Raw genomic sequence first — 19,812 nt, 5'->3', positions numbered from 1 at the left:
CTTGGTCTTGGCACTTTAAAAAGGCTTGTGTAGACAGGCTCTCTGGGGTGGAGCACTCTGAAATGCAGAAGTTGTTCTGTTGTCTGTTTATTTTACTGTAATAGAGAATAAAATCTAGCTGTTTTGAAAATCCTTATTTGAATCCCACAAACTATAATTATGTTGCCAAGAGCTTTTTATGTGATTTTTCTTTTTTTCCAAAGGCCCCTCTCTTGCTACACATTGAGGTATGAATTATTCATTTCTAATGTGTCTGCTGGGCTGGAAAAGCAATATTCTTGCTGCTAATTGTAGAGTAGGTGTGGTTTGTAAACCAAAACTACCCAAGGCCAGCCCACTTCACTTCAGGTGGACTGAGTTACACGTACTGAATGTTGTAGAATCCTAACTAAAGCTTGCAAGTTGTTTAGGTTGAGGACAGTTATAGCATAACAAAGCAGTGCTCCCAGTTGTGACCTCTGTGCAGTGTTAAGAAATTGCATCCCATTGAAACAGTTGTGATGCCAGTTAGATTTTGCTGAATATTGTTAGTGGGTGCATATATGTGATTCTCTTGTTCTCTTTCTTACTAGAGATGAAGATTTTTGCGTCAGCTCTGTCCTCGCGTCAGATGTAATACATGCAACTCGTAAAGACATCCCTTGTATATTCAGGGTATGGCTATCAATTTTTACTATTAAAGACAATACAAATTAAACACCAGTATTCTCTTTTTATAGTGAAGTATGAAGTATTCTCTTTTTATAGTGAACACATTTAATGTTTATTAAGTTATGCAAATTCTGATTTCCCTGATTGCAGAAGTATAAGGATGTATAGGAATGTGTACAAAACAACATGATACTCCTATTATAACTGAATTGCAAAGAACAAAGTTCTGCTTTTAGTACTTCCTTGTGTATAAAGTTTGACATCGTTTCTTTTTACTTAATTATAATTCGGTTGCTTTAGTATATTCATGTATCATATTCCGTTGGTATTACTGGATCCTGTTTTTTTCTTATTAGATTTGAGGGACTCTAGCTTTGGGAATTGATGTTGTAACAAAGTAGGCTGAAGCTGGGTAGTGCTTGCTGATTTTATTTTACAATGTATTATATTAAAAAAAAAAATCCAAAACTTTTTTCTTTAATTTCATTTTTAAGTATAGTAGGGAAGTACTAAAATAAGAGGAAAGAATTCACTTAGATAAACTAATTGTTGACGTACGTTCACTCTGAATGCTATATTTATTTTTAAACAACAGGAACTTTTTTCTAATTTGTATGTGAATTATACTCAGTCTGGAATCTTAAAATATAGGGAAAAGTATGTTAATAGCCAATATCTATAATCCCTTGCATTTGAGTACAGAAACTCTCACTGTTTTCAGCATCTCTAAACCTCAGTCATTTGGAATCCAATCAGAGGAACATGCAAGCCAGTTACTTGGTCCTGTAGAGTTTTATTTAGGAAATGTCTTGGCTACTTGAATGCTACAGTGGTTTTGCTTTTTTTTGGCCTTTTTTTTTTTTTCACAAATACTTTCTGCAGTGGATTTTTCATCCTTTAGTTTACAACCACTTGTACCTTCCTTTTCCTAGTTTCTAAATGTTCTGTTTTTATTCATGTCTGCCTGCTGTCTTTTCAAATTGCAGAACAGTGCAATCATTTTAAGAAAAAGGTTTCCATACAGCTTAGCTTGCCTGACTTGCTGCTCTATTTTCTGCTTGTACTTTTTCTTAAATATCATTCCAGCTAAAAAGCTTTTGTCAAGTAGTCCCTGTATAAGAATACTTGTGTGGATGGACATGATGAAATGTCTCTGGAGTTTGATCAGATTATCTCCTACTAGAGAGATTTGAGGAATTAACTAAAAGCCTGCTGGATATGCAGGATATGTATCAATTTAGATATCCTGTTGACAGAGACCGGAGAAGATGCTGACAATGTCCACCTCTTTTCTCAGTTTTATTGCCTTCAAAAGAGGGAATTCCTACAACTGAAAACCATTGATACCTACTGCAAGAGAGACACGTTTTCTTAATTTCATTTAATTCACCCTAAACATTATGTCTCTTAGACTTGCATCAGACAAAATGTCATAGAATATTATTTCATGTGAGACACGGTGATATTGGTGGCTCACCAGAAACACAGACTTTTGTTTTCTGTTGGTGGACAACCCAAAAAAAAATAACAGATTGCTGCCAAGCAATAACATATTGCCACCTCTAACCCCCCACGAAATCAAGAAGAGAAAGAACACATCTCAAACTCCAACCATCTGTCCTTGGTAACTGGTTTTAAAGCTAGATGCTAGGCCATCCCAGCATCCAGACATTGCAGTAGAAGTGCCTTCCATCATCAAGAATTTTATAACTTAAATAATAGTGTCTCTAGTGGAGTTCTTTTATAAGTTAGTGGCTTGAGTTGAGAAGACTTGAGTTACAGAGCAGCTACTGGATTTTTGTATCATGAATAATGCTAGGGGTAACTTCTATTTTTTACATTTGACTGCATGAAAGATGCCACCTTGAAAAAATTGAGGAGTGTTACATGGCGGTATTTCAAAGAGAAATCCTAGCTAAGTCTGGTGTGGGTTGTTTTTTCTTCAAATTTAGAAATATTGTCCACTATGTCTACGTCCATCTTTAAAATAGCCTGAACTGTACTTAAACAAATGTGTACAGTTTGCATGTTCATCAAGCTGTTGAGCAAATGCAAACTAGTCATTTCTTTACCTACTGCTCTTCACTTTTACCTTACTTTTGGAGTTCTGTCTTTGACATCCAATTATCCCAAGCGTGCTTTCGGATGATTTTCTTTACAGTGAATGTTCTTGCTTAATCTACTCTTCCAGGAGGTGTATGTTACCTAGCTCTACCACATCATCCGTGTTTTTTTGAATTTTCTCATCAAGGCATGTAGGCCAGAGGTGTTTTATTCCGTGTATGCATAACCTTCTGTTTGGCTCTTTTTAATCTTTTGCTGCTTTTTTTCTGTTTAACCATTGTTATTCTACAAGTCTGTTGTGAGGACTGGTACTGGCTGATGCCCTCTTTGTGACTGAAAGCATAGTTCCATGCTCTCACAGTTCATATGATGTCTTCATAACAGACACAAAACTAATATTAAGAATTAGTAAGTGCGTACTTTCTTCAACAGAAAGTTCCTGGATAGTTCTCATATTCAGGATAAATTCTGCTTAGAGATCTATAGGATTGTTTCCCTGAAAATTAGGTGAAGCCATGGTGATTTTTGTTTAACTTGGTACTTCTGAAATACTGAGAATGAAGTACTTGTGCAGTACTTCGTTCTGAGAAAAAGTATGTTTTCCTTCACAGCCTTTAAGGACGGTAAATACTTGAATACTTGTCTCTGGACAAGTATTTTGAAAATTAAATGGCAAAATCAAAATCTAGAACTGATCATAACAATGTCATTGGGTTTAAATGCCTCTGACTCAGAAAGCATGTGTTTCATGTTTGATAAGTTATTAAAAGATGATGGGGAAAGGGTATGGGACAAATGGTATGCATCTAAAAGTCCATTTCAGAGAAGGAAGGAGCCTTTTGCTTGCATCCGTTGGTCGATGTGGTAAAGGAATGTAGAATTCCTTGCCTGTATTTTAGGGTTCAGAATGATTAAGCAAGACTGAGTGTTTTTAAACAAAACCACTGAAGCTTGTGTATTTTTTCAAAGTGCTGTGGCCATGTTAGGTATGTGCTGGGCTGCATATTGCTTAGGTACATTATGGCATTGTTATAAGTGTACTTTACTTGCATGGTTCTGGGAAGCAAATAATACTGACCAAGCAGTTACCATATAGGTCAGAGTAATAGTGACAAAGTTTATGTATCAATTTATGTATGAAGTATATAATAATGACAAAAAGGACTCATTACTGTTATTAATTTTTCTTTGTCTGTTTAAAGGTGACAGCTTCTCTCTTAGGTTTGCCATCAAAGTCTTGTTCTCTACTGATCCTGACAGAAAATGAGAATGAGAAAAGAAAGTGGGTTGGAATCCTAGAAGGGTTGCAGTCTATCCTGCACAAAAACAGACTGAAAAACCAGGTCGTGCATATTCCACAAGAAGCCTATGACAGTACACTGCCTCTTATTAAAGCAAGTTTAGCTGCTGCTATTGTAGGTATGTTTGTCTTAACTTTTATAAGTGTGTGAGAGTAGCTGAAGCTTTTAGGTGGGCTTCTGTAATTAGAGCACTGATACCTTGAATTCCTCAGCTGAATACTTTCATAGGGAGGTATGGGGAAAAGTGCTAATCTTGCACTGATTATTCAAATTTTTCCATCCACTTGGGGGTAAATAGTGATTGCTGAACAGATTGTTTTAGCAGTATATATCTTGTACAGCATACTTCTGACAGACTACATAAACTAAAGCAAAATTGATTTGCTGTTGAAAATCTTTGTCCATAAATGTTTCCAGCTGTTCAAACAAAGCAGTCTACTTTAAAGATATGATTAAATATAGCTGAATTAATAGCCTTTTTCCCCCTTTTCCTCATTTAGATCGAGATAGAATAGCAATTGGTTCAGAAGAAGGACTGTATGTGATAGAGGTGACCCGTGACGGTAAGTTAGGCCATAATGCATGCAGTAATTATATACAGAATAATGAGCTCCATAACTTTTAGTGCTGTTTTAATATAGGTTACACAACAGCCCTTCAAGTACGGTAAGTATTAAGCACTGAGTTAATTGATGAGAATCAAAAGTGAATGTGAGATATAAACACTAATTTGGTCATTATCATTATATTCAGTTGACTGGCTGAAGTTAAAGAGACAGGTTAGTGGTAATATTCTGACACATTCTCACCTTAACTGTGTTTCCACAGCAGGTAGTGAAATGCTTCAATACTCAGAGCACACAGCAGCAGTTGATGGACAGTGAATTATCAGTCACTTACTAAATAGAATTTGAATCGAGTGAGAGAAGTTTGGTTTGGAAACTTGTCCTAATGTGCACTATCAGACAGCTTAAACTGACATGACGTAGAAGCTAAGCAGTTAGTGCAAGCAACCCAAGAGAGTTTAAGACTTTGGCCATTACAAGATGTTATCCGTGCCCATGGAAGGGGGGTTGGAAGTAGACGATCTTTAAGGTCCCTTCCAACCCAAACCATTCTATGATTCATTAAAGCCACTGTGTATCATCTCTTTCTTCCAGCTAGAAATTTGACAACTGCTCACACTATGTTTCTGACCAGTGATGGTCAAAGTAAATTCCTTGCATGTCTTTCCATGATCCATTTTGTTCCCTCACCACATGCTTCTTGCTGAACCTGCTCTTTTCCTTTCTGTTCTTAATAGACTGCCCTCTACTTTGGGAAAAAAACAGTATCACTTTTTGCCTGTTTTATCTGAAGGCTTGCCATGTCCATTCCAGAAATTCACACAGATGTGTTCCAGTTGCCACAGTGGAGTGAATGCTGCTTAGTCACTGGTCAGCACAGGCTTACCCCTCCAACACTGAATTACCAAGAATCACGGATAGGGAGTAAGGGAAGCGTTTTTCCCTTTAGCCTGATATACTGAGCACAAACACAGATAACTGGGAGACATGCCTTGGTATGGTGCGGAAAGCGAAGAGGACTACTAACAAATGAGCATGGGGATGGTTAGGTGTTAATCCACATAAAATGTGATTTTAAATTTGGAAAAGTAAAGAATGTCTGGTTAATTTTGCAGTGCATTTTCTTAACAAAACAAGACACTCAGTGACTTCTTACTGCAGTATAAAACGAACAAACTATTTGAGTCAAACTGAATATATAGAAGTTATATTTCTAACAAGCAATGCAGATTTAAATCAATCTACTGCTATGCTATCTATCTTCTTCTAAGTTACCATTGGAAATATTTGTTATTTCTTTCTCTTTGCCTTCAAAAGCAGCCAAACATACCTTGTGATATCCATACTTCCTTGTGATTGCTGACACATTCTAAATTCAGACAGTACTCTAAATCCTTGCTTTTAGTGATATAAGAACTTAAACAGCCTTGGCTAACTGGTAGGATTGTCTCTAACAAAACGCCGAATGCTTTCTTCACCTATATTTATAGCCTCTGATCTTAGGTTCTTCTGTTATCTTTAACCTTCTGGGAGTTAATGATGGTGAGGTTGGTGATACAGATTTGTAAAATGAAAACTTTGCAGCTCTGGAAAAATGACTGTGAAACTTCTGAAATATCCCTTTGACTGTTTTTAATCATTGTCTTTCAAATCCCCAAAAACATAGTTCTTTACATTTTGACTTGATGGAAGAATGTGATTTTCCTTTTTCGATGCAATTTAGTTTGGCTTGCGGTCATGTGAAAACTTGCATTTCAATGTGAAATACAGCAGTGAATATGGGTTTCTAAAGTCTTACTTGACTTTCAAAATAAAATGAACTAAAAAAAAAGCCAGAGATGTGGTTTTGAGGCAAAAAGGCAAACTGTTATTGCTTCCTCTTGCTTAGAATAAGCCATTGCCCAATTCTAGGAGAAACTGCTTTGCACATGGAGACAACAGATATTTGAAATTCTTTTTAGCAGTAATAAATGCCATTCCTTTGAGTAAATTTCCAGTGGTCACCATTCTGTAAGTACTTAGATATAAACATAACTTAAGATGCAAGTAATTCCAGAGATTCCAGTCTAGCTTCTTGCACAAAAGAAAAGTATACATTTAATTTGAAAGGTCATTTCATAAAGAAACAATTATCCGCATCACCATGCCATATGTAAATATGAATTGCCGATTTTGTTTTTAAGTTAAAAGCTGTTTTCCATGAGTTTTCTGTGGCCAGTTCCTGCCTGTAATGGCATTTTTATAAATAGTAGTATCTTCGTCCGGTTATAGCGATTGAAATTTTCAGTGTTAATTAACTGCCAGCTGCTTATATCGAAGGTCTTTGGTCAGGATATCACTTAGCTTTTGACAAATAATCTAAACTGTAAGTTGGAGTTTGAACTAGGGAAAAAGAACTTTCTCCATGGCAAAGTTCCAGCAGTGGGTTATTTCATAGAGCATTTCTTCAGACATATCTGTTTGTGCAAGTGTGGGGGGAAGCCACACAGCATGAGGGTTTGTAATCTAAACAGCCGAAGCCTTGCTGTAAATTTACAGAATTCAGTAATTCAGCTAGGCTACTCGACTAATACTGGGAAAAAAATGGAAATAGTTTCCAATTAATATTTATTTTTTATTACCGCTCACAAAGATTTTGAATTCATTCAGCTAACAGAAGAATAAAAGTGATACTTTGATATAATTGACTTAGGCATGTTATGTAGTATGCTTCGTAGTTTGGATTTTTTTCTGTTCTGTTTGTACCCCATGAAATGCTCACTGCTTTCTTGAATATGACGATAGACCTGTGATCCCAAAAGCAGAACAAGTTGTACCCAACCCCCTTAGATGCTACTAACCCAATCTTAAAGTGTGCAAACAATGAAAACTCCCCAGCCCCAAAAGGTAACCTAACCAGTCTCGATGGTGAGAAAGCTTTTCCTAGTGCCTGTCCTAAACCTTTCTTGCTACAGTTTATTGCTTGTCCTTTCTGCAGCACACGCATTTTTTGCCTTTCCCTATAGGTATTTAACACCGATAACTGTATGGCTTTTGTATTTGGATGAGGCATTTGCCAACACTACAGCATTCTGTATCCCAAGTTCTCACCATTCAATACTTTATATTTCTTCTGTTTGTGTTCTGCTAATTTAGTTTTACTCCCTAATTTACTCAAGACACTGATGTTTTTCCTGAATGTGGAACCAGTTCCAGAAGATGTACTGCCTTGCAATGAGTAGACAGTATAGATATATACTTTTTCTGAAATTTTCCTATATTTTAAGCAGCCTTTTCCTGCAAAGTGTTACTGAGACTGTATATCAATAAAGAGAGTTACAGGAACACTTTGGTTCAATGTTTGTTCTGAGAATTAACAACAGAGCATCAAATGTGTATAATAAGTGCTCTTTCTTATCTGTTGTGTGTCTCTGTTTAGATTTGTTTTCAGGCAGCAGTGCGTAATGGTGCGGTATTTCCAGGCCTGATAGTTTTATTGTTTCTCGTTTCCTTTGCAGTGATAGTCCGAGCTGCTGACTGTAAGAAGGTGTACCAGATCGAGCTTGCTCCCAAAGAGAAAATCATCATCCTCATCTGTGGTCGGAACCATCACGTTCACCTCTACCCCTGGGCCTCTCTGGACGGATCAGAAGGAAACTTCGACATCAAGCTTGCGGAAACTAAAGGCTGCCAATTGATTACAACTGGAGCACTAAAGAAGAGTTCTGCAACTTGTTTGTTTGTGGCTATCAAGCGACAGGTTTTTTGCTATGAAATTCACAGAACTAAACCTTTCCACAAAAAATTCAGTGAAATTCAGGCTCCAGGAACTGTACAGTGGATGGCAGTGTTCAAGGACAAGCTCTGTGTTGGCTACCAGTCTGGGTTCTCTCTGTTGACCATCCAGGGAGATGGACAATCTATAAACCTGGTAAATCCTAATGACCCCTCGCTTATGTTCCTCTCACAGCAGTCTTTTGATGCCCTTTGTGCTGTGGAGCTCAGTAATGAGGAATACCTGCTTTGCTTCAGCCATATGGGAGTATACGTCGATTCGCAAGGTCGAAGGTCACGCATGCAGGAACTAATGTGGCCTGCAACTCCTGTTGCCTGTAGTATGTATATGTTTTTCTGTTGCCATATCCCTGTTGCTGCTTTACTTGTCTAAAAATAATCAGCATGTATTCTATTTTGCTTTGGTTTGTCTTTAAATACCTACAGTTTAAGTTTTGAGTTAACGGGACACGTATCCTGATGGTAGCTTTGGACTTGGCAGTCTCTTGGGCTGAGATCCTGGAAGCTGCAAGAAAACGAGCTCTGTCTTGGTACAGGACACAGAAGAACTAATAATGGCATGCAAAATAACTTTTACAGAGAATAGTCCTGGATGCAGGGCAGTGTAAGACTGCTGCTTCTGTGAAATTCTGTAAAGGTTTTTGCTCTAGAAAGCATAAATGTTTAGTCGTCTTTAGGACGTCTTCTGCGTCCTGTATTCAAAGTATAATAGAAAGTTGATAGATCAAATGTGACTGCGACTCTAAATGTTTGTAAGGATAACAAAACAGGAGGTGAAGATACTGCTTGTGGCAGCTGGTTGCAATCTTCTCTTTATTTTTTTGTTGTATTTTGAGGGGGAGAATTTCCAAAAATAATATAGGCAAGTGAAGGGTAATTTTTCACCTGCTCTGTTCTTTTCAGGAGCATTGGTTTATCAGCATTGGTTTATAATCAGTTTATCAGGACAGAAGCACATGTGGAACATTTCTCAGTAGTCAGAGGCAGTTCGTTATAAAACCCAGCTTTCTGTTTGGAGCTCAAATAATAATTAAAGTGGTATGGGATGATTGAAGGCAAGAAATATCTTTTTGTTTAAATAGTACACAGAGCAATTAGGTGTTCATTGGTTTGATTAGGTCAGGTCCAAATAGCAGTTTGTTTAATTTTAATTGTCTTGAACTGAAATTGTTTGCTTGCTTTACTCTGACCTAGTTCTGTACAGAAGTCTGAAGCGAAGGCCCAAGGAAACAATGCAGTTGCAGATTTACTTTAAAACACCATTAGCCAAAGCTAATGTTTCCTTTTCCTTTATCAGCTTTACAGTTTTTTGTATTTCAGCAGACTAGCTGTGCTAGTTAATTGTTTTGTCTGTTATTATTAGAAGCTGGTCTTACTGTAAACTATTTTATAGCATTCTTGTATGCACAGTCCCAAGTGGCATTGGCCTAGGGTGTTGGTTTTTTTTGAATAGAAATAGCAACGTTGTCCACTGCCAAAGGAAACTGGATTATTTCCCTTTTCATCAGCCTTGTCCTCCTTCCTCAGTTCTGGTGTCTGTCACTAGTGATGGTGATTCTTTAATCACAGAATTGCTCGGGTTGGAAGCGGCCTTATAGATCATCTAACTCCAACCCCCTGCCATGGGTAGGGGTGCCACGCACTAGATCAGGTTGGCCAAGGCCCCATCCAGCCTGGCCTTGAACACCTCCAGGGATGGGGCACCCACAGCTTCTCTGGGCAGCCTGTGCCAGTGCCTCACCGCCCTTACAGTGGACAACAGGAAGAAATTCTTCAATCTAAATCTCCACTCTTAGTTTAAGACCATTCCCCCTTGTCCTACCATTATCTACCTGAGTAAAGGGTCCTCCTTGGTCTTTTTTTATAAGCCCCCTTTAAGTACCAAAAGGTTACAGCGAGGTCTCCCCGAAGCCCTCTCTTCTCCAGGCTGAACATCCCCAGCTGAACATCAGCCTTGCTTCATAGGAGAGGGGCTCCAGCCCTCTGGTCGTCTTTGTAGCCCTCCTCTGGACTCGCTCTAACAGCTCCACATCTTTCTTGTGCTGAAAGCACAATAATAAATACAAATAATAATAATAAATTTTATTTATTTTAAACTGTCCCATCAGCTCATCAGAGTGGCGGCAGTTCTTTCCTTGCTGCAGCTTCTGCTGTAACAAAAGGACCGTGTTGTAGAGAGCTTTCAGGATGTGCTGGAGAACGTGGCTGTAGGGCATTCGGTCACGTGTTAGGGGAGGCTGAGGTCTGTGTTAGCCCAGTCGGCTCCGTTCTTTTGGGCAGCCAGCTAAATGTGCTGGGTTTAGGCGCGCGGGGCTTGTTAGCTGGAGGGCGGTGCAGCACAAATGCTCAGCGCCAGCTCAGGTCTCGAAGCTGCAGCCCAGTGCGGTCAGGAGGTGCCAGGTCTCGCTGGGAACCAGCTGAGGACTGGTCAAGCCTACCGGCGGCGGGCTGCCCGCTGGCCTTGGATGCGAGCTGGCCAGGCAGGTGTTTCCATCGGATGCTCTGTGGTCTACCTTTTTTTTGGACATCCAAGCCACCCGTTGCCCCATATAGCGAGCAGCTGACCCTAAGTCCCTTCTGGGATACATATATGTGATAGCTGTTCAAAGACTTCTGTGAATGAGTTTTAAAAGCAGCACTAAAACATCATTTCAGTTCTTGTAAGGAGATTCTCAGATGCGCTGTGTCCTATTTGGGTTATTTTCCCTTTGTTTATTGAAGCAGCTCTTGGTATATCTTTTCTCTACTAAGTCCCATAAATTCCTAGTAACTGTTCTTTATATCAGGACACGGTCATTACATGAGCAAAAGCATTTGATATGAAGCTGTAGGGATCTCTGCTTTTGTTTGACCTAAAGTAAACTTGTCTGCGGATGCCTTTCATGCTTAAAAAAAAAAAGACATGGAGTGTGAGCTTTAAGCATTGTGACATTTTTATGTTAACCTGATGAAAGCAACTCATACATGAATATCTAAAGCTAGATAATTGTTAGCAAAAGAGGAAGGAAGTTCAGAATAGAACTGCATCATGACTTCATGACCCACCTCACAGATGGTGACCCTCTTTTCCCCTGCGCACAGCAGATGTATGGTTAGTTTGTTGCTTCCGAAATGAAGTAATCTGCCTCTATAGAAAAGCTGGCCTCTATCCTACCACGTAACAAATATATATGCATCTGAAAACTTCAGATGGCATTCTGCAATTTCATGAAATCATAATTTGAAGATTAAAAATACTGCAAGGGTCAAACTTAAATCTTCCTGTGATGCTGGCGGTTGTTGTTAGCAAAGCTGTTATTGCAAAAATAACTGTTCGAAAGTGGGCCTGAGAAAAAGAATGATGTTTTTAAAATGTATCTCACAAATAGTGGAAACTTTTGACTGTTAAAATTTGTGTAAATACGTGTCAGGTATGGACTTCTGAAACCACATTAGGGTTTTCTGTTTGTTTTTAATCTATGCAGGTTGCAATTCCTCATATGTAACAGTGTATAGCGAGTACGGTGTTGATGTATTTGATGTTAACACTATGGAATGGGTTCAGACTATTGGACTGCGAAGGGTAAGTACTTTCCTGTGAATACAGAACTTTAAACGAGATGTTTCTTTGCAGTGTATGCTAGGCTGGAGATAACTTTCTGCCTCCTTCCTCGAAACAGATCAGGCCGTTAAACATGGACGGCACTCTGAACCTCCTGAACTGCGAGCCACCGAGACTTATATATTTCAAGAACAAGTTTGCAGGTGAGTACTGAGCAAGGGGAGAAGTGGGAAAATCCATCCGTCTGGATAATTTTAAGCAACGTCACCTTTGCATGAGATGAAACTGGGATACTTCTGGATCAACATGACTCTAAGTATATAAAATTGCTTTGTGATATTACAGCTGGAGCTGTTCTCAGTGTACCAGAAACGTCTGACAATAGCAAAAAGCAAATGCTTCGAACCAGGAGCAAAAGAAGATTTGTATTTAAGGTTCCCGAGGAAGAGCGATTACAACAGAGGCGGTAAGAATTTAGTCTTCGTGTATAACAGGTTGTATGTGATGACATGCAAAGATTGGGAGTGCTAACAGGTTGTATGTGATGACATGCAAAGATTGGGAGTGCTAATAGTAAAAATCACTCTGCTCTTTTAGGGAAATGCTTAGAGACCCTGAGCTAAGGTCAAAGATGATTTCTAACCCAACGAATTTCAACCACGTGGCGCATATGGGACCAGGAGATGGAATGCAGGTTCTCATGGATCTCCCACTGGTAATGCACGTTTGAAGGGGTGGGAGATGTATGTGCATTTGTAATTGCTTGGGAAAAAAAAAAACACAAAAATGAGCTGTATAGGGTTCAAGTATTAATCTGTGTACCAAATTCTTCTAATCATTTTGAGAAGGGTAAACCTTCCTTATGTATCCTTTAGATGTTTCTAATTCCTGTGCAGAGAGATGCTATTAGCTAACTTAAGAATGAGACACCGAAAGAAACAGATATCGCTGCCAGGAACTTATTAGTCGTTTTATAAATAATCAGTCTCTCCTCCTTCCTTTTTCTTGTTTGTCATCTTAAAATAACAGAGTGAATTTCCTCCCCTCTCATCCTCTCGGCATTCTGGTCTGGTATCACCTCCAACAGGCTTTGAGCACATCTTTCACGAGCCCTGTCCCTGCTGATATCCTTCTCCGGAGTCACCATTCCTCACTGCAAGGCTTCCCTCTGCTTTCTTCCTCTTCCTGTCCCTCCCCCGCTTCCTTAGTGAGGGTAGGAGTAGCTGCACACTGTTAGAAACTGGATGGTGTGCTTGTGGCACTTGGACAATTCTAGAAGAAAAACAAGGAGGGGGGTGAATGCTTTGGAAGACAACCAAAACACGTGTAAGCCGTGGCATTTTATAGCATTAGTTTTTGGTTTGCATTTAACAAATAGAGCACTTTGTGAGCTATTTGAGAGCTAAATCCACAAGAGGAAGGTGCAAAGGTATGCTTTTATGCTGTGTACCTTTCATTTTATAGTTGCTAGTCAGGCTTTTTCTTGTCCTCCTCGGCTAGCTCTGTTGAGGATAATGCATTCATCTTTCAGCAGGAGGAGGAAGGAAAGCAGAGCTATTGGCACGGTCACTGCCCCTTCGTGCGAGGGTTTGCTGGCTGACAGGTTCCGGTGGCTCCTGTCTCCAGCAGGTGGGAGGAGTGTCCAGTGGCTGCTGCGGGGCTTAGTTCTTTCTCTGTCTTTCTCAGGGTTTGTGTCTGTTTCTGAAAATATGTGGATGTAGTCAAGTAAGTTCAGAGTTTTTTCTGCCAATACTGGGTTGTAATAGCATCAAACGCACAGTAGAGTTTTTATGAGTAACAGCCCCTAGTTGGATAGCTTTGGTTGTTGGCTAACAAGGTGTTTCATTTCGTCTGTAGAGTGTCTTACCCGCTGCACAGGACGAAAAACCATGTCCATCTACAGCCAACCTCTCACGGCAGCAGCAGCAGCAGAGAAGCAAAACCTATATTTCTTGGCCCTCATCAAGTAAGGCTGGGAGCAATCTTGTCAGCTCTAGGCTGTAATTGGTGGCTTCAACAGGAGATGTAAAACTGCCATTTTTGCTCCTTTCTCTGCAGGTGGCAGTGATGTGGGAGGAGCCATGCCTTCCCGAAGCATGTCCGATCCTGACCAGGAGTTTGACAAAGAGGTAACGTAGCTTTTATTAAATGGAGACTGACAATATCCTGTTGCTGTAGATTTTCTTCTCCCAATAAATTAAATAGCTCAGAAAATACTTCAGGAAGACTGTGTTCTTTATGGAGATATATTCCCTCTGCAAATGTTTTCTCCAGCATGTAATAGCTGATTTTATGCTAGATAAGCCAGCACTAAAGCAAAGCTGTGAAAAAATCTTTTTATGGTGATATTTTAAGATGTATTGTGTCCTGTATTAAGCTTTGTAGACAAGGCAATTTTGACTAATTGATAAAATGTCCTCGAAGCTCCTAGAAATGTTCTCTGGGCTATTAGCATAGAATGGGAAAGTAATACCACTCGTTAAATGGTTTTCTGTGCTCCCTTAAGGAAGACTTTTTGTCTTGTAACTTGAAAAGGAATAATATTTTAAAATATTATGTAATCTGTTTTTAGCAAGTGTGAAAGCGTGTGCTGGTTGGTAGTCAGCAGCCTGAAGATGTTCTGGCTGCACAGAGCTGGTGTCCCTAAATCTGTATGATGTTTTTCCCCTTGGTTTATCGTGGGTGTAGCTCCTTGTAAGCTTTGTTTAAGTACTGTCTGTGCAAGATAAGTGTTAGGAAGTAACACTGGCAAACTCCTGGATCAAGATCTTCCTTTTTTTTTAGTGTTCTTTGGTGCCCAACTACAGCCCTCTGTAATGTTCTGGAAGTGTGGCTACCTAGCCTTTTCCTGACACCAGACCTTTACAGAATGCCTTCATACATCCCAAGTCAAAGTGTTTGCCCAGACTTCTGAGCCACGCTCTGACTTCCTTTGTCAGAGCATTAAAAGAACGCTTTTCACCATTAAAGCAAGCATGTTAAAATGGGAATCTCTAAATATGGGCATTTTTAAAACTCTCTTGATTTTCAAAGGTGCTTATGACAGACCCTGTCAGTTGATTTTGTTGTTCTGTGGCATCCTTCCCAAAGTCTGTTACATTTTGCATTCTAATCGCTGTTTGTAGGCACCAGCAGTGGTAGATGGAAAGGTTTTTTACATTTTCTTTTTTAGTAAACCTTAAAATTTCTTGGGACATGTTAAATTTCAAAAATAGTAGTCTATAACTTGGAGGATCTAATACCAACTTCTAGTTTATACTGCTTTTCCCAATGGTTTGTGACTTGGTCATAGCATGAGCTGGTTCGTGTTAAGATAATCTCGTTATAAATGGTCTTACTATTGCTTGAGGCGTGCAAAACCTTGTAAGCAGCGTTCTTGTAGGATGTTGCCTTTCAGTATATTTGCTGTATATATGTTTCCTTTTTAAAAAATAACTTGCTGTAGTGGTACCGTTTTTTCCTGTGCGTAAGCTGTGAATTTGTTCACTGCTCAGTGTTGTAACTCCTCAAAATAGTGGGAAACTTGCCAGCCATGTTGTTGAAGTGAGACCAGCCTGTGAAGGCAAATATCCAACATCCAATCTAATGCTGGGAAAATAACAGTGGATAGAGTGCCTTTGTTAGATATTGACGTAGGGCAGCTCCAGTAAGTATATTCTGTTTCTGGATCTCCAGCCTGATATTTGGCAACCTTCACTCTTTTGTCAGGCACTGCACATGCTTGCCTTTGTTGCTGGTACTGTTTTGTAAACAGTTTGTGTGCTTGCTTCCTTCCTTCTCACCAAGCTGAAGATGATTTGACTGTAATTGTTTACACGTCTATATGGGCAGACAAATGTACTCCTTTGCTATAAAAATTGCTTGAAAAAATCAGGCTGGTAAACGCAAACTAACAATGCACAGATGGATGCGTTCTATCAGGAAAGTTTTCACAGAATCACAGAACTGTAGGGGTTGGAAGGGACCTCAAGAGACCATCGGGTCCAACCCCCCTGCCAAAGCAGGTTCCTTAGAGCAGGATGCCCAGGTAGGCGTCCAGAAGGGCCTTGAGTATCTCCAGAGAAGGAGACTCCACAACCTGCCTGGGCAGCCCGTCCCAGTGCTCCATCACCCTCACCGTGAAGAAGTTCTTTTGCATGTTTTGCAGTGGCTGAAGTAGAGGAGCCTGGATTTTAACAATTTCCACATACTTTGCCATAATTCGTGTTAGGTCAGAAGGTCACCTTCAAGACTGCACTAAGACCCGTTGAAGATAATGAAAGTATTTGCATTAGTGTTTAGCTATGAAATGAATATAATGTGTGCTGCTTTGTAGGCCTTGCTCTCCCTAATTTTTCGAGTGCTTTGAAAGCTTTTGAGTGTAAGGAATTGATTTTAAAGAAGTGTAATTTTTTAATGTTTCTCATTAACAGCCTGATTCAGACTCCACCAAACACTCTACTCCATCCAACAGCTCAAATCCAAGTGGTCCCCCAAGTCCCAACTCTCCTCATAGGAATCAGCTGACGTTAGACGGACTGGACCAGTCAACTTGTGATGCATAACACTACAGCTCTCACCGTTCTGGCTTCGACCATCTACTACTCCATGGAGCATTCAAGAGCAGGGCAAAGCTGTCTCAGATGCTAGTGCCAAGACTGACACTGAATCTCTAGTGTTGTACAAGAATAATTATATATCCAGATTGTAGATACAAACTATTGAAATGAAGAAAATTCTTTACTAAATAGCGATCAAGCTTTTTATGCAGAATTGTTCACTGTTACGGTTGATTCCTTTCTGCACAGCTGTGACACAGTTGTATTGCATAGGAGCATTTAAGGCCACCAGTAAATAGTCTTATTCTTATGCTGAAAAAGAAATAGATACTGATAATGTTGCTACAATATCAGGAATATTATTTTTCTATAGAATGATGTAATGTCTCATTAGCAGGAAATCCTTTTAGACACAGTTTGGACCTCTGAATAGGAAATGCGAGCAGGTCTAGTTACATCCTCAGAAAAAATACACTTTTCCCTTTTTCCCATAACAGCTGGTTTCGTAAATCTTAAGGAGAATGCTAGGAAGCTGTAGGTTGTTCCCAACATCGGTAAGAATCACCAGGAAGTCCAATAAAAGCTGGTTATAGTTTTGTGGCCTTTTAATTCATTTAGCCATTACATATTCAGCTGCATAACAGTCTTTCTACCTTTCTACCGACTTTTTAGTCTTGTACATAGGACTACTACCAGTTATCTTTTACCCACACCCTGCTTTTTAGTCCTCATCAGGCAGCCATTAGTCAGGGCTTTTAAAATATTGGTAATTACTGCTGTGAAGAAAATTTTACTCCTAGTTCCTGCCTATCTCCTCCTGAGAAGTTGTTTCTCTTGTTTTTTTGGTGTAAGGACGCACTACATTGTTTAGCTAGCAAGCCTTCTTGCGGACACACTGCCCTTGAAGTCTGCTTGACCTAAGGGACTCTATCACACTAAAACGTCAGTCTGTTTATTGGTTACCAAAGTGGAATGTGAAGGATGTGTAACTGGGGGTGCTGCTTTTCTCATTAATTGTATCCTCACCTGCATGAAGACCCCATGATTATTAATCAAGTATTGATCATGTAGAAAAATGCACAACACACTCCTGTATATTTTGCTATGGCCCACGTGCAGTGGTGATGTTTTGCGTGTATATTTAATCTCATGCTTCCATGTATTATACATTTAGTAATCAAAGGTTTGTGACCATGTTTCATTAAAAGCTTGTAATTAATTCAGTGGCTGGCATATCCAGTTTGTCATTGTCACACTAGTGTGCCTTCTGTGCCAATTTTATGACAGTTGGATGTCACTTATTTAAAATTTGGTTTAAATGGGCTAATGATATACCAATGGCTAATGTTCTTTTCTGAAACACTGTATAGGACGTGCACTTATCTTTAGTTTAAACTGAGTGTTCTAGTCAACATTTAATCCTGTTACGTTAAGTGTTCGACAGTACTTGCTCTTTTTCTCAGATTATTGATAAAGGGGCTCAGTTAGAGCTGGACACTACTGCTTTGGGGGTTTTCTGGTTTTTACTTTTTTAATGTAAGTCTAAGTCTTTGTAATTATTGAATTGTGAGAACATTTTTGAACAATTTACCTGTCAATAAAGCAGAAGAGGGAGGTTTTAAAGTTCATAGTCGTCTGTCTTGACATCTGAAAACAGTCCCCCACTGGCACTTGCTGTCGTCTTGTGGTAAGTTTGCTTCATCTACGTGGAAGTTTTATGAAAGTTTATGAACTGAAAAATACTTTGAAGCTCCATTCCTGAATGGATTCTTCCTCTCCTACAAGAAAAGTGTGTTTCTGCATGCAAACACATGTTCAGGAGCAATGGCAGGCCTTTTGGAGGATTGCAGTGTTGAAATCGTGCCCCCAGTTTGTGCTGGAGTTGCCATTTCATCAAGGCAGTGGCCCTGTTGATTCATTTTCAATGATTCAGGTCATTATTTCCTTATGGCCAAAGCACAGTGAGGAGGCTGCAGGATCCCAGAGCAGCACTTCGGAACATTTCAAGGACTGATGTACAGACGGTGCCCCACACACAACACAGAGGGTTTGGGAAGCTCCCCTCGTGCTCTATAATTGAGCACTGTGGAGTTCACTGCAGCTAGATCAGAGCCAACATCTCCCCTAGTGTGACCTGGGTGAGTGTCCCCTTCCCCTTACAGGCTGCCCAGGTGCCTCCTGGACGGACTCTTGGTGTCACCCATCTTACTTCAGGTGCACAGAGAAGGCCTAGCCGAATATTTTGGACATCGCTGCTCCTTGTTGGCCAGACCTGGGCAAGGCCAGCGGGCCGGTTGGCTGGGGAAGCGGTGCCGGCACTTTGCTCCGGGGAGGTGGGGGGAGAGCTGGCAGCAGGCTCGAGGTCTGTGTGCCAGAAGCCTTCCCACAAGCATTCATGCTAATCAGCCTTTGACTTTTAAAAAACGTTTCTACTGCTCTTGAGCTGATTTTTCTCCGCACAGTGAGGACTTCAGATGACAACAAAGTCTTTAATTATGGGAGTATTAAATCATAGCACTCAGCAGTGCCAGGGCTTGGTTATAATTTAAGCAGGAGAACGTTTCTAGAAAAATAAATGAATTGCTCAGTATGAATACATTATTTTTTTTTTTTTCCCCTCAAATCTGTCTGAGCAGATTCCTCTCTGAGGCCCCCACCACAGCCCTTTTCACATCTCCCGTTCCCTCAGGGCTCCTGGTTCTGGTTACCTTAAGAGTCCTCCTGAGCCCTCAGGAGAACTTTTAGTAACGTGGAAATTCAAGACTCGATCTGAAACGTTCCTCTGACGGTGCACTTTCTTCTCCCTGGAGGCTGCCAGTCTTGGTATCACAAGTAAGGAATTCAGTTATGCAAGGAATGAGGATAATTTGGTCTCTGCCTGTTCCTCTGCCAATTCCAGTTTCCCGGCGGCATTACATCAGGTCCTGCTGGAGGCGGTGACGGACCTGCCCCTCACCAGGACACTTTGGTCACTTCCAGCACAGGCCCTTGACGCACGAGGCTGTGTCTTTTGGCACACCTTCTGGTGTCACTTGCAACCCGGAGCTCAACAAACCTGCCAACACCTCTACAGCACAGCTGTGCTGAGAGCAAACAGCTTCCTAAATGGGTGCAATCTGCTGGGGTGTGTGTTTGTAAACACTTGGTGTTTGCGTGCTGCGTGCCTCGCACAGCTAAGTCACAGGGAGGGGACTTCAGCAGGGAAGCGAACATCTCACTGCTTTCCTCAGAGCCAGGTCGGGCAGCCCTGGCAGGAATCAGGCGCACAGAAATCTTTGAGAGCTGGCAGCGGCAGCCTACAGCGCTGGGAAGCAGGGAAGCCTTGGAGGGAAGGGAATAGCGTGAGAACTGAACTGCACCCTGAGGAGAGCCAAGCA

At 40.4% G+C, this 19,812-nt stretch overlaps 1 protein-coding gene across 3 annotated transcripts in view; it reads left to right on the top strand.

The window, feature by feature from the left end:
- Positions 1-18,058, top strand: part of CDC42BPB (CDC42 binding protein kinase beta) — a 95,900-nt gene extending 77,842 nt beyond the window's left edge. For all 3 annotated transcript variants that reach the window (XM_083840207.1, XM_083840206.1, XM_083840205.1), the window contains 11 exons: positions 573-654; positions 3,918-4,134; positions 4,517-4,579; positions 8,080-8,676; positions 11,821-11,918; positions 12,016-12,100; positions 12,243-12,363; positions 12,495-12,612; positions 13,755-13,863; positions 13,956-14,026; positions 16,310-18,058. In XM_083840207.1, coding sequence (XP_083696333.1) covers positions 573-654; positions 3,918-4,134; positions 4,517-4,579; positions 8,080-8,676; positions 11,821-11,918; positions 12,016-12,100; positions 12,243-12,363; positions 12,495-12,612; positions 13,755-13,863; positions 13,956-14,026; positions 16,310-16,441 — 1,693 coding nt within the window. In that variant the 3' untranslated portion in view covers positions 16,442-18,058. The remainder of the gene's footprint in view (positions 1-572; positions 655-3,917; positions 4,135-4,516; positions 4,580-8,079; positions 8,677-11,820; positions 11,919-12,015; positions 12,101-12,242; positions 12,364-12,494; positions 12,613-13,754; positions 13,864-13,955; positions 14,027-16,309) is intronic.
- Positions 18,059-19,812: the final 1,754 nt, after the last annotated feature.

Source organism: Anser anser, assembly GCF_964211835.1.
Source record: "Anser anser genome assembly, chromosome: 5".
NCBI lineage: Eukaryota > Metazoa > Chordata > Aves > Anseriformes > Anatidae > Anser > Anser anser.
This window is presented reverse-complemented; position numbering and strand designations above follow the sequence as displayed.